Source organism: Phoxinus phoxinus, assembly GCF_949152265.1.
Source record: "Phoxinus phoxinus genome assembly, chromosome: 25".
Classification (NCBI taxonomy): domain Eukaryota; kingdom Metazoa; phylum Chordata; class Actinopteri; order Cypriniformes; family Leuciscidae; genus Phoxinus; species Phoxinus phoxinus.
Genome location: NC_136900.1, coordinates 13717174 through 13732010, shown reverse-complemented (window position 1 = coordinate 13732010; position 14837 = coordinate 13717174). Strand labels below are relative to the sequence as shown.

The following is a 14837-nucleotide window of genomic DNA, read 5'->3' as shown; positions in this document are numbered from 1 at the left end:
AGCTTTAAACTGTTAAATGTAACATGTAGACACCGACTGACCTTCTGACTGCAGGTCTCATCATGTGAAAGGACAGTGTATCGTGTCAACAACAGCACCTCTAGTCGACTGACCTGTGTGATGCTTGACACATGAGATCCACTGCTCTATTTTAAAACAATTTTATGAAATGTTGGAGAACCTGTCAGGTAAGCTATGTCCTTGTTTGAAGCCAAAGAATCAACAGCTCCTGTTACATGTAAAATGTTAATGTTACCAAATACTTTTAGTGATATTTTTGGTATTGTATGAAATGGGAGCATTTTTTTAATCAACATTTATTGAATCATCTGCTTTCTAAATGTGTTTTTTTTTTCAATGAGCTTGTCTCAATACATTTTGGGATGGCCATGTACACTAAGGATATATGTGACGCCGCCTTTTTATTTGGTAAAAAAGAATAAGCATACCTTTTTCAGAAGCCTTTGTAAATGCTCCCTTCATAGGAAGCACACTAGTTTTTGGACCAGAGCTAATATTACCCCTTCATCGCCCCTATCTGCGCTGCTCAAACCTTCTATGGTCTCAGTGTCAGGGAACACATGTGATTTTACACATAAGTGTTTGCTGTGGTGTACATCTTGGAGAACATGGGGTTCTGTGTGCGAATGAGCCTACATTATGAAAGAAAACAGAGCCTCCACTCCATCCCGATATCAGCTGAACTTATTAGAGTCGTGACCACAGAGATGTCTGTGATATAAAGAAATGAGATGAGATCGGAAATTGACCATAATGAAAATATTGAACACTGTGGAAACAAATGATGTTATCTTTGAACCAGAGAGAAATTACTGATGATTTGTCTGTTGCCAAGAGACTAAAGCAACAGAGATAATTCTCTCAGGTAAACACACGCACACACAATGTCAATAACTGTAATACATTTTATTTGAAAATTATACATTTAGTGTATGGTAGGCAACACGGCAGACAAAAATGGTTTATGATTTATAAAATATGAAGTAAGATTAATACGATTACAAACATTGAGGACGTTAAATTGAGCAAAAGTGATTGTAAAGACATTTATAATGTTTTGGTCTTCTATTTCAGATAAATACTATTCACTTGAACCTTCTATTCAAATGTTGTCATCACTGATAATAATAAGCAATGTTTCTTGAGCAGCAAATCAGTATATTGCAATGATTTCTGAATGATCATGTGACACTGATGACTGGAGTAATGATGCTGAAAATTCACAGGGAATACATACATTTTTTAAATATATTCAACAGAGAACAGCTATTATAAATTGTAATAATATTTCACAATATTAGCAACTGTTTTTACTGTATTTTTTATCCAATAAATGCAGCCTTGGTGAGCATACTGTATAGGCTAAGAGACTTCTCAAAAACATTTAAAAATCTTACCAATTTTGTTACAATTCTGTTGTGTTCAGTGAGGTGATTCATGTTATTGTGATTGGCTTGTAACCTTCTAGTTGAGTCTGTGAGCAAAGCACTACTAAACCTCCAGGACCAATACATATTATTTCCCTTTCTCTGCGTTCTGAGGTAGAATTTTCCATCCGGTTGCCACAACTGAAAACAAACCTCATTGGCACTTAATCATTTAGCTGACACTTTTATCCAACACTTTACAATAAGGTCCCATTTATTAACATTAGTTAATGCATTAGCTAACACTGAGCAAAATCTTAGTGAATACAATTCAGTTCTTCTTTGTAGTTCACAGTAGGCCTACATTAAGTTATATTAACAGATGCAACTTTTGATTTTAATAATGTATTACATTTTGAAATGAACACGAACTAAGATGCTATATAAATGCTGTAGAACTATTGTTCATTGTTATTGGACTATTTTACACTACATTAATTTGCTCTATAGATTTTAGAGTATCTAGTATCTAGATTTTAGAATCTATGTATTCATGGCTAATGTTAACCATAAGCAAACTATATTCTCAGCCGCATATGTACATCACGCCTAAGGACTGTTCGTTGAACGTCTGATGCATATGGCACAAAAAATTAGAAAAGTTTCAAAGTTGACATCCATTGCGTCCAAAATCGCAGAGGTATACATTTGAATTTGAATTGACTTTGTGACCATGCTCTATACAGTATGAATATGTGTTGTGTAAATGAAATTCAGATGTACTACATTCGCCATGTTACTACATGTCGCCACGTGACGTACTAGCATCACTTGCGTTGCTTCACTTTCATTCATAAATCCCCTCCCGTGGCCTCATGGGATTGTAAAGTAGGTAGGTCATCCGGGGACTGTTTTTTTTTAAAATATATTTTCTGAACAAAACGAACTGTGATTGGTTGCTTCACATGTCAATCAGACGGCCACTGGGTCCAGACCTTCTGCCATCAGTCTGACGGTCTGGTTACGCGAGACAAGACCACACTAACATGTTGACATTTTAACAAATGTCACCCCACATTTAAATATCAACACATGTTTAATATTTAGCAAGTTTCTGATAAACAACTTGAACTATGTCGGTGTTTGGAAGTTAGCCACCCATATCAATCATTTTACATAAAGAAGTCTTGCGAAATGGTCATGTAATGCTAAATTATGTTTGCTTTTGGTGCAAAACTAAGACTAACATGATAAGTAGATAAAGGTAAAAAAAAAGGATCCAAAAGTATACAGCAGCATGTCTCTTTAACATATTGGAAATAATAATATCTGTCCTCAGTGATCCTGCTTGTTGTGCACTCACAAGAAATGAAGCAGAGAAATGACTCCTGACAGGCCTCGTGTCCTTCTGCACCATTTGTTTTTACGGAAAACGCATGGCTGAACAAAAAAATCAACAGGAGGCTGGGATTGGAAGGGTTGGAGACAAGAGGTCAAAAGGTGTGAGACGTATGAATGTAAGTCTGGAGGCAGAGAGGCTCACACACACACAGAATTAGAAAAATCTCACTGAAGGTCACAATTCCACCCTCACAATGGTGGTCAGGTGACTGGAAGAAAGATTCAAACAGTCATGTGCTTGGCAACAGACTTTTATTTGTCCTTTATGTTAGAAAGATTTAAAAGGGGCAGTGCGCCATATCTACTAACTTTGCTTGGGACTCGGGAGATTTCAAAATCAAAATCACAAATGCACTGTTATACTCACTAAAATTGCTTGAATTAACTCATTTTTGGGATCACTTTAAACCCTGTTTTCATGGTCTCGTTTTTCACATGGAATACATTTTTTGAGGCCAACTGTGTCCATGGTGTGTAAAGAAAACCAATGGCATTTCATACAGTTTCTCTTATACAACTGACTAGTAATAAATAAGAGTGCCCGTCTGATAAGGATATCTCCTCTGCTCCTGAGTGTCAACAGTACGAGAGGATATTTCTCACAGATTCAGATCATTTTAATTTCCTCTGGCCTCCTGGACCGTTACGTAACACTGAAACATGCCCCATAACAGAGTATCATTGTTTTGTTTGTTGGGTCAACACATTATAATGAATGTGACTTTCAATAAAATATGTTCAATATTCCACTTATTATTATGGAAACTTTAGTAAGGTGTACAAATCAAAAGCTTTGCATGGGACATGCATGTTTATTAGGATCACAGTTATGAGGAGGATGGGAAACATAGCTTCATGTGGGTCAGGGCCCGTATGAGTGGTCCCATGGTAAACGAATGTAAACCTTATCAGTTCACTCTGTTAACACATTCCACATTGTTCAGGGGAATGTAGAGCCTTCATATTCATACATGATTTGACATTTATATGACCTTTTCTGGGTCAGCGAATTATAGAACACTATATCCATATAATATGACCAAAGCCCCCTGCCGTCTGCTGCTGCATGATGTTGTGCAGCATATCGTTCTAAGACTGAAATATTTTTTTTGAGCTTTTTCCATTTTTAGAGATGTTAATTTTAGACATTGTTGTATTTGTGATATCAGTGCAAACAAGAGTTACACAGTGTAGCCTACTGCACAGCAGCTCACCCGGACCAGCAAGTGTCGCTGTAGCGCAGGAGCGCTCACGACAAACCATCGAGAGGCGTGTTCGTGTTGCTGGCGGAAGTATATCATACGTCTGTCTTGTAGTTCATTTAAATCTCCATGTGGCTGTAATTGTCACGCTTACTTCATTCTGCGTCTTCTAAAGCAATCAAAATGGGTAAAAAGGGTAAAAAAGAGAAGAAAGTGAAAGGAGCGGAGAAAACCGCCGCCAAAATGGAAAAGAAGGTGTCAAAACGATCGAAAAGAGAAGAGGTGAGGGAATTTATACCAACACAAACACTAAACCAGTCTACATGTCAGAAACCAATACTTTTGTTCTGCGTTTTGTTGAAATAGGAGGACTTAGAGGCTTTAATAGCAGAATTTCAGTCTCTGGACGCGAAAAAGACGCAGGTGATCGAGAGTGCGTGTGACCCTCCGTCACCCAGGTGCGCGCGCTCATATGTACAGGTGTGAATCAATCACGTGACTGTTACTGTGACATTTGACTGACAGCTCGTTCTCTCCGCAGGTTGAACGCCTCTCTATGTGCGCATCCTGAAAAAGACGAGCTGATTTTATTCGGAGGGGAATTTTTCAATGGGAAGAAAGTAGGTTTTTCATTGTACGCCTGTTGGCGAATGTGTAGCTATGCTTTGGAGCTGATTTCTAGCTGATCTAAGATGGCCATTAGCTGGTCAATCAGCTGTCATGTTCCAAAAAAACATCTTGACCTGACCACCTTATTCTGGTTTGGTGCTGGTACTAGATGGTCTACCAGGTAATCACCAGCTTGGACCGATTAGAAAACCAGATACCAATTTATTTTCCAGCACAGGTCATATCCCTTACAAAACGGCGCCATTGTAAATTAAAGTTTATAAACAGTTTTTAGCAAATGCCACAGTTGTTCATTACACAGGGATTTTCAAACTGGAGTTCAGAGAAAGTGTAGAGAAAAACAATGAGGGATTTTTTTTTTAAATAACTAAAAAAAAGATTAAACTAGATGACTCACTAAATAAAAATGGATCAAATGAAATATAAATTCTATTAAAATGATACAAATTTATAAATAAATGACATATAACAGGACAGTATTATTGTGTAGGGAAAAAACAATTGTATGAATTGTACGAAATATTTTCCAAATAATATTTTACATTTTTCACAGTATAAATTTTGTCTTTATACATGAAAATATATAGCTGGCTTTTAAGTTTTAGGATGGGGATCCCTTGCATGAGGTTGTTTATATTTGAGTGTGATTGTGGCATCAAAAAGATTGAAGAAAACTCCTGTACTTGCATACTTAAATTAAAAAAATCAATGTCAGAATTTTCAAATGTACAGATCAGCTGATATATTTTGTGTTTAAATTGTGAAGGAAACTGTGAATGGCTGTGGTTGATAATTACCATGTGCAAACTATATCCTTCCCAAAAAACCTTGACTTGATGTCACTTCAATGTTTCCATTCTTCCAGACTTTTCTGTACAATGAATTATTCTTCTACAACATTAAGAAGAACACCTGGGTGAAGGCAGAGATCCCGAACCCTCCTCCAAGACGCTGCGCTCAACAGGTACTTCTTTAACTTGCTTGAAATATGTACAAATATATTTATTTTTTGACAGAAAATGTATGAACTGCAGCAAAGGAACCATGTTCTATTTAATGAAGGACATGTTATTATAGACTTTACCACCAGGGGTCAGACTGTCTTTACATAATAATCATTTATCTCAAGCATATTTCTGTAGCTCTCTCTCCATCTCCCCGCAGGCAGTGGTAGTTCCCCAGGGTGGGGGGCAGATGTGGATATTTGGGGGGGAGTTTGCGTCCCCTGACGGCGAGCAGTTCTATCACTATAAAGATCTGTGGGTGCTTCACCTGGGCACACGCACATGGGAGCAAATCAAGTGAGAATTGTTTTGATTGTCTCACTGACTATGCAATACTCAACAATGTATTACAAGTGAAAGACAATGCAATCTGAGCTAATATCTAGACACCACCATCACATATTTTGTTTTTGCAAGCCAAAAGCTGTTAAAATGTGCTTAAAGAGAACATGACATCATAAAAGACCCTATTTACATAAGCAAAAGTTTTTATTATTTTTTATTATTATCTTCAATACTATAGTTGATAAAAAGGTAATCATTCAGTAGCATTATATACCGGTATATCAAAATTCTTTAGTGCATGTTTTTGCAATCTTTCATCATAATATAATATATAATAGCATAATAGTAAGCAAAAATATCATAGCGAATATAGTGGGATTTGTGGCATCATATGGGCAAATATATTTGCATATGACTGCCTCCAGATCAATACATTGGCGAATAGTTTTTTCATCATCACACCATAGGTGCCAAAGGCAGGACATATGGAAAAATAAATTGAAACGATGCCTCCTGTTTAAACGGCTCATTTATTATTTTCTGCAGAGACTTCAGAATGATACCAGCGCCAGGAACAAGTGGATGCTTTATTTTTAATGGTGTCATGGATCACAAAACTTTATTAACATTATAAGTGAATATTAAAGTATAAAACAAATCCATGTTATGAGTCCTTTAAAGTCGGCATGAATTGGAATGTGCATCAGTCTTTTCTTTTTGACATTTATACAAGTAAAAACGGCTCCCAAAATGAGAATAATGTATTATAAATGTATAATAAATACTGAAATATTGTATTAAAAAAAACAAGAATAGATTTGTTTTTATGGAGAAAATTAAAGCTAAGACCAAAAAAACAAATTTTTTTTTTTTACATTATATCAAATAAATGTTAACTGAAATCAAATATAAAAAAAAAACATAACTTTTGATGTACTGAAATAATAGAAAAATCTATATAGACATTTTTACAAAAGCAATACCTAATAAAAATGACTAAAACGTCAATTAAAATGGAAATGTAAAATACAAAAAATGAAAACGAATCTAAAATATTAAAGAAACCGATAATAGTATCTCGATAGTAAAACTACTCTGAAACACTGACACAATCCGTTTACGAAGACCGTATTCATTAAGTCGAACTGGAAGTCTAATTGTATTTACTCTTTATGGAAGCTCAGCAGGGACTTTAATACGTCTGTCCACTGTTTTGTCGTCATGCTGTGACCAGAGGTTATACAGGTTATCCCTAAACTAACAGGATTGTCTTGTCCTCTCAGAGCTCCTGGCGCTCCGTCTGGCAGGAGTGGACATCGCATGGTCCTGAGCAAACGACAGCTGCTTGTGTTCGGAGGTTTCCATGAGAGCACCAGGTACAATACAGGCAGATGCAGAGGTCCCCATCTTCAACTTGACATTATTAAAATCAGTATTATAAGGAACATTGTAACTTTTTGTTGTACTCTGAAACGGGAATGAGATCTGCGTACCTGGCTACAGGTTCCCAAAATATTCAGTGAATGTATTTATTTATTAGATGAGATGACCTGGGAAATTTGCGCATTTATTGAATAAATTACAATATTAATGAATAATATATTAATATTGGCTATAGTATGTTTGAATATTGGATTTAAATATAAATATTTTAAGTATATATATATATATATATATATATATATATATATACACACATATATTGGAAATCAATATTCAAATGAATGGTACCTGTTTGAAAGTTAATACTGTTTGAATATTCTCTATTCTGCTCTACAGGGATTATATCTATTACAATGATATCCATGCATTTAACCTGGACACATTGACATGGAGCCGTCTCCAGCCCACAGGAACTGGCCCCTGTCCACGTTCAGCCTGTCAAATGACCCCCACTCCCGACGGCAATGGCGTCATCATCTATGGCGGATACTCCAAATCTGTATGTGTTTTGGTTATTACTGTGATTATTCACACTGCAATTGATTACTCAGATTTTAGACTTAAAGGGGTTCTTCACTGCTGGCAAAATGGGCTTTCAATAAAACTAGGCTGAATATTCAGTAGAAATGCAAAACATTTTGTTTTTAAAACCGGTGCTACCTGACTAGAGACAACAGAGAGAAAAAGGCTATTGTCTTCCCTTTTGCCAAATAGGTAAGAACTTCAACACCAATAATTCACTGGGCATGTTGCCATCCGAGGCCACTCCCGCCAGAATGCTATAGATATGCTTGACCAAAGTCAAATTTACCGCCTTTCTTTAGTAGGAAATACTTCTTAGCAAACTTTTATTCATAATGGTGTCGATTTGTTCCTGGGTGCAAGAATTTAAAGAGTAAACGTTTAGCGGAGGGAGTTACTTTCGGTTTCCAGTGAGGATCCAGCAAGTTGTTGAAAGTGGCAGAAATATGGAGAGAACGCTGCGATGGAAAATATAAAAAACCTCTGTGTTTGTACTCAACATTTGAAACTGGATGACCATCATGCACAAAGTGTTTTAGGCCAAACAGAGAGGAAAAGCTCTCTCTATCCGAGTCATCCAACTGTCATTTGATGGATTTAAAAATGCGTAATCTGTAGTTTTCACGAAAGCCCTGAGAGCTGATGACGCAAAGCTTTTGCTGACAAATAAACATGAGTTTCTCTGTCCAGGCAACGTGGAGACCAAGTACATTGTACATTGTAACAATACAAAGCAGTTACGGCTCGTTAGATCTGTCCGCTTTGAATCGGACACAGAGACAAAGTAGTGCGTAAGATTACATTTGTTTGAATAAATTCATTATAGCATTTATTTGAATTAATTATTGAGAGAGAGAGAGAGAGAGAAAGAAAGAGAGAGAGATACGTACCTCCTCCGTTTAGCGTCTCTCTCCATTAACAACGAAGCTATGAGTTTAATTACTTCAAAAAATGCGATGAATCCCCGTCCTTGCTGAGAAATATGTAGCGATTCAGTAGCAAAGCTCTTTTATTGCTAAAAGTCGCAGGGCAGCGTTGATAACAAGTTTCTGTGCTCCTGAATGTTTCTGTGTGTGTGCTCCGCTCTCTGTGTGCGTGTGATGTTACGTATGTTTGTGTGTGCGCTTCAATGAAAACAGCGCATTAATATAGAATTGTGTTTCAACTGACTTGGAACTACCTGTGCATCAGTGATGCGAGGGTCAATGTATAAACAACCCGCACCCGACCGACGTTTTCAACTAACCCGCCTGCAACTCGGACCGCAAAAAAAGAGAAAGACATTATTGTACCCGACCCGTTTCCTGACCCGCATTTTTTGAAAGTAGCTAGTAAATGCTCATGGTAGCGTTTTTCTGAATGCTGTATGATATCGCCTAGTGTTATGTAATAAAGGCTTGATTTATTCATTTATTTCGTTTCATTTTCTTAACAATTAAGATGCTGCATGTGTTTATCCAGTCTAATGAAATGTGCGTCTCTCCCCCGACTTTCCCAACAAAAATCCTGCCCTCTCTCAGAAAATACATAAAACTGACATGCGGTTAAAAGTAGCCTATTAAAAACACAATGGCATTGCTCAGTTCAACGTGTTGGGAAATCGGGCATTTTGTCCCGCGTCAGCTTTTTTTCAAAAGTTAATAACGCTCAACATTCAAAAGGTAAATAAGGATTTCCCACTTTCATCTCTGACTGCAGACTGAGCTCGTGCGTCATCTTCGCGCCAGTTATTCAGACAATAAAGCGTAGGCCTATGTATTTCATAGAAAATTGTGTCTAGTACTATATAAATTACAAAGGTTTAATTGGCATCTTTATTTCAAACTACCCGACCGACCGCGACCCGAATATCATTAAAAATATTTTTGGATGACTCGTAACCGCGGGTGACCGCAGGCACCCGCTCATTTTGGATCAACCCGCGCATCACTGCTGTGCATTAAACGGTTTTATTGCACACCTTCCAGCCAATCAAAATCGAGTATTCAGACAGACCATGTTATAAATGTATAATATAATTTACCAACACAACCGTTTTCATCATTGATAATAGTGAGCAGCAAATCAGCATATTAGACTGAAGAGTAATGATGCTGAAAATTCAACTTTGATCACATTATTCTTATGTATATCAAAATACTATATTCACTTTCTACAATAGTGGTACTAATAGTATATATACTGTGGGAGTGGGAATAGTGTGTTTTTTTCATGTAATTACATGTCCAATAAATCATGGTAATAGTTGCTAAGCACCTTGCCACATTATTATAGAATCCTATTGATGTCTGGTCACATAAACTATTTTACAGTGCCTTAATTTGTACAGCCAACTATTCCAAAATTATGCAACAAAATATGAACATGACAATTAAATTGAAGACGGTTCATTTTAAAGGCTTACAATGGGGTTATTAAGCACCTCCATATTTAACATGCAAGTTTGTGTAATTAATTGAAAAGTATGTTTTTGCCTTATTTGTCCATAATTAGGTAAGTCATGTTGTGTTTAGTCTCGCTTTCCGTCAGCATGTTGATGCCAACTTCAACTGCTCTACACAGAGAGCAAGGCATTGTGTCATTTCCAGGAGCTTGTCCTTGAGTAAACCCACGAGAGTAAACAGACGTAGGTGGTAATGGCCGCTTTTCTCTTCCAGAGAGCGAAGAAGGATGTGGATAAAGGAACCATCCATTCTGACATGTTCCTGCTGAGAAGGGAAGGCAAAGAGGAGCAAGGTACCATAATTAGAGCCTCAGTGATCGCTTGTTTAACGTGGGCTGCTTTTCTCTCCATTTCTTCATACTTTCCCATTTCTGAAAAAGATTTTTGCCCCCTGTCCTGCAGAAAAGTGGACATGGACGCGAGTGAACCCTGCAGGAGTGAAGCCCCCTCCTCGTTCTGGCTTCTCATTGGCCGTGGGCCCCGGGGGCCGAGCGCTCCTCTTCGGTGGCGTCTGCGATGAGGAAGATGAGGAGTTTTTGGATGGAGACTTCTTTAATGACCTTTACTTTTATGATATCAACAAAAATCGGTGGTTTCCTGCCCAGCTAAAGGTTGGTGTGACGTTCTGCTTTAGTTAAGCCCCTGAATAGAGACATTAATATTTATATATTTGACTTTTCTTGGCAGGGCAACAAGTCAGAAAAGAAGAAGAGGCGCCGTGGGGCGAAGGTAGAACAGACGAATGAAACTGAAGAGGAGAAAGAGGAGGCACAGGGTCCCACCGAGATTGTTAAAGAGATTGTCGCCGAGGACGGAACGGTTATGACCATCAAGGAAGTGATTCCAGCCGCACAGGCAGAGGAGGACATTGAGGACGAGGAGGAGGAGGAGGATGACGAAGAGGTGGAGGCGGCTGCAATGGCTTCCCTGGTGGAGCCCTGTCCTCGCTCGAGCGCCATGGCAACAGTAAAGCACGGCAAGTTGTACTTGTATGGCGGAATGTTTGAGGTGGGAGATCGACAGTTCACCCTCAGCGATCTCTACAGCCTGGACCTGCATAAGATGGACCTGTGGGACGTCCTAGTGGAAATGGACCCCAGTAAGTGGAAATAGGCCCAGAATTCGCTATCTATCTATCTATCTATCTATCTATCTATCTATCTATCTATCTATCTATCTATCTATCTATCTATCTATCTATCTATCTATCTATCTATCTATCTATCTATCTATCTATCTATCTATCTATCTAGGTTGCAAATAGTTTTGTATATTTCAAGTAGGGCTGTAATAATCGAATCCAAAATAAATGTTTATTTCATTTGTTTACATAATATATGTGTGTATTCTGTATAATTATTTTGTATATATAAATACACACACATGCATGTATATATTTAAGAAAAATGTGTTATTTATATATGAAATAGTTCTATTTTTATATAAAATAATTCATATAAAAATATATATGCCGTATATAAATGCAAATATTTCCCAAATATATACATGCATGTGTGTGTATTTATGTACACAAAATAATTATACACAATACACACTCATATATTATATAAACACAAACTTTTATTTTGGATTCGATTACAGCCCTAATTTCAAGGTTTTTCTGTTTTGTTTAGTTTTTCTTTTAAATGCTCTGCTGTTGAAAGGTTTATATCCACAGTTTTCAGAGAATGATACAATTTCTCATAGACTGTTGTTCAAACTAACGTCACACATATAAATGTTCAGTGGCAACAAGTATGCCAACAGTATTTTGATATTGCCACACTCGAGCGCTAAATTCCCTATTTTAGAGACCCAGGAGTGGCTGGAAGAATCAGAAGAAGAGGAGGATGAAGATGAAGAAGAGGAGGCAAAGGGAGGTGATGAGGAGGAAGATGAGGAGGAAGAGGAGGAATCTGAAGAGGAGGGTGAAGAAGGTATGTATTTTTGCCACTGTCCTCTTAATTTTGAAGTTCACTTCATAGTTCATACACATTTATGACAGAGAAAAGTAGTTTGATAGTAAGTTTTACTTTCAAAACTGATCAAATTAATCTGTTTCATACCCGGTTAAGCAATTCAAAGCCCATCCCTGTGGCAGGACACGCACATTTTCCTTGAATGATCAAGGCCATGATTTGGGTCAGGTCCATGAGGTAGACATGACCAAGGGTTTAGCTGCCAAGACCTAGATCAACATCCACTGATCCTCTTTGACAACCAGAGCTGTGTGTTTTGCTTTGGGGTCCTTCTCGCTTAAATTCATTATTGTTAGATGCCTGTTTCGCTTGTCAGTTGTAATAACATCACTGATTGTTAGCTTGTGGCTGCCTAATGGTTGGGTAGCATGCTAAACAAAGAGACTTTGTTGCCTCATCATCCTTATCAGGGGTGTTTCGTGTTCAAAGTATCTCCATTTCAGGACTTCAGGTCCTAGATTTTACATTGAACATCAAGTGGCAATACCAAAGTAGTTGAGGTGAACAAAAAGGTATATTTTAGGGATTTTTAAAGAAAGCGTAAGCGGTAATCTGAACAGGTGTTGACTTTTTCCTCTGTATCTCTTTATTAGATGCGGACCATCCCCCAGTAAATCCCGGAGAAGCTCTTGCGGATTATCAAACACGGACTGAGAAGTATTGGCTGGGTCTGGCCAGAGCAAACATGGGTCCTGATGCCAAAGAGAAGAAAGTACAAAAGGTCGCCCACGCCATGGCAAAGGTGGTCTTTGAGGATCAGGAATGAGATTAAACATGTATAAGTGTGTGTGTGTGTGTGTGTGCTAAGATAATTAAAGGGTTTGTTTGTGAGAAGGAGAATGTATATGTGTTCTCGTGTGTGTGTGTGGGTGTGAGAAAGTGAACAAAAGAGAATGAATGGATGTGTGTTTGAGTTTTAAAAGCAGCTAAAGCATGTTCTTCTGACTTTAATGTTTATAAAAAACGGCCTTACCCCTATTTTCACCATTTTGTCCTTATTGTTATTTCTCCTTCAAAGTAGTTCTATTATTTGCTTTTAGTATTGTATTTTCCCTGCTTTCCATGACCCTTTCTGAACAGGTTTGGAAGCCATTTTTGGGTTGTGACCACTGCTGTAAATCATACTAAGCATTATTAAATTTCATACATTTTGATCAAAATATTTTATTAATTTTGTAATTTAGCATAAGCGAACAGAAGTTTATTTTTAATACGGAAGCAATAGGAAAATTGGCTCCCTCAACAAATTGTATTTGTTTAAAGTAATCATGCAATATAGTTAGTGATTTGAACCAGAGAAATCATAAAGATTATTCATAATCTTTCTTTTCTGTCCTGTTTCAAATGTCAAAGAGAAAGGGAAACATTTTTTAACTTTAAGAGCCTCTATCCCTGACTAGCGATTATAAAAAAGGGATTTATTAAAGTGAATATTTCAAGAAATATTTTTTATATTCTCACATACGTGACATGAACAAATTGAGTCAAAGAGATATTAACGTCTACAAAAGGAAAGCTTAGTGAATGTTACTCTCTTTTTTACAACTTTTACCTTAACTTTTTACTCCTTATCATCAGTAGCTTGACTAGGAAACCTTTTTTTGTCTTTTTATTATACTTTCCTGCCATTGAGCGCTCTAAACACAACTAATAGGAATGAAAATGAAAAAAAGCTAAATAAATGTATTGTTATAAGGATAATAGCAGCAATAACACTGGAAAAAACATTTTTTTAAGGAAAAACTACAAAATACTTGTGCGCCAGTAAAACAATAGAATGGGTGGCAAAAAGTTAATTTTATAAACTTGAGAGATAATAACGACAAAGACTTTGAGCTAAAGAGGATGGCCGGGCGACAATCACAGTTTCCAAATGAAAGGCGCTTCCCACATTGACCTATTTTTTTTTTTTTTTGGCTGTGAAGAATGAGCGATGTAGAATGAGAAGCTAATGAATAATAAATGGCGGATAGAGAGATGGATGAGGTTACAATTACGCAGCCAACTGTCTCCTCATCTCCCCTCTTTCTCTCTCCATCTCGCCATCTTTTTTTTAAATTCTGTATTTCTTTTTTAAAAAGACAGAGTTTATAAATAACTAAAAAGTCACCATTTTTAAAACGCTGCTCTGACGTCCTGAAGCACATAAAACTGCTGTCGTCAGAGACGTGTCAGAAGAGTGAGTGTGTGTGAGAGAGAAAGACATTTAAATAAGGAGAAACGGGGACAGAATTGCTAGTTCTTTAAGATTTGCTAAGACGTTTGTAGGTCACATTACTTGATTAATTCCATTTATTTACCTAGTGGCTGTCTTTATGACCTCATTAGTTCGTTGAACCAATCAGAAAGAGAGTTTGATAAAAGATAATGATTCATAATTGAGGCTTGACTAATTCTATAGCTTGGGGACACTTTTCCTCACATCATCTAATTTGCTTGGACACAGTTTGAATAGGCTTGTAAATGGAGCCATTAAATGATCTTTTTCTGACCAAAAGTAACAATGAAGTTTCAGAAAGCATCTGCCGAGTAGAACCTCG

General features: G+C 37.1%; 1 protein-coding gene across 1 annotated transcript; it reads left to right on the top strand.

The window, feature by feature from the left end:
- The first annotated feature begins 3979 nt into the window (after window positions 1–3979).
- On the top strand, window positions 3980–13473 carry klhdc4 (kelch domain containing 4). Its single transcript, XM_079604323.1, has 12 exons — window positions 3980–4273; window positions 4358–4449; window positions 4533–4611; window positions 5487–5585; window positions 5786–5922; window positions 7194–7286; window positions 7690–7852; window positions 10533–10611; window positions 10721–10929; window positions 11006–11417; window positions 12130–12255; window positions 12891–13473. The coding sequence occupies exons 1-12, from the start codon at window positions 4175–4177 to the stop codon at window positions 13061–13063; spliced, it is 1761 nt and encodes a 586-aa protein (XP_079460449.1). The 5' UTR covers window positions 3980–4174; the 3' UTR covers window positions 13064–13473.
- The last annotated feature ends 1364 nt before the right edge of the window (window positions 13474–14837 follow it).

Bases quoted from the DNA above. Each gene is read 5' to 3' on its own strand.
- klhdc4 (XM_079604323.1), top strand. From the start codon at position 4,175: ATGGGTAAAAAGGGTAAAAAAGAGAAGAAAGTGAAAGGAGCGGAGAAA. The intron at 5,586-5,785 runs GTACTTCTTTAA...ATCTCCCCGCAG, and splicing joins CAAGACGCTGCGCTCAACAG to GCAGTGGTAGTTCCCCAGGG. The intron at 12,256-12,890 runs GTATGTATTTTT...TCTCTTTATTAG, and splicing joins TGAAGAGGAGGGTGAAGAAG to ATGCGGACCATCCCCCAGTA.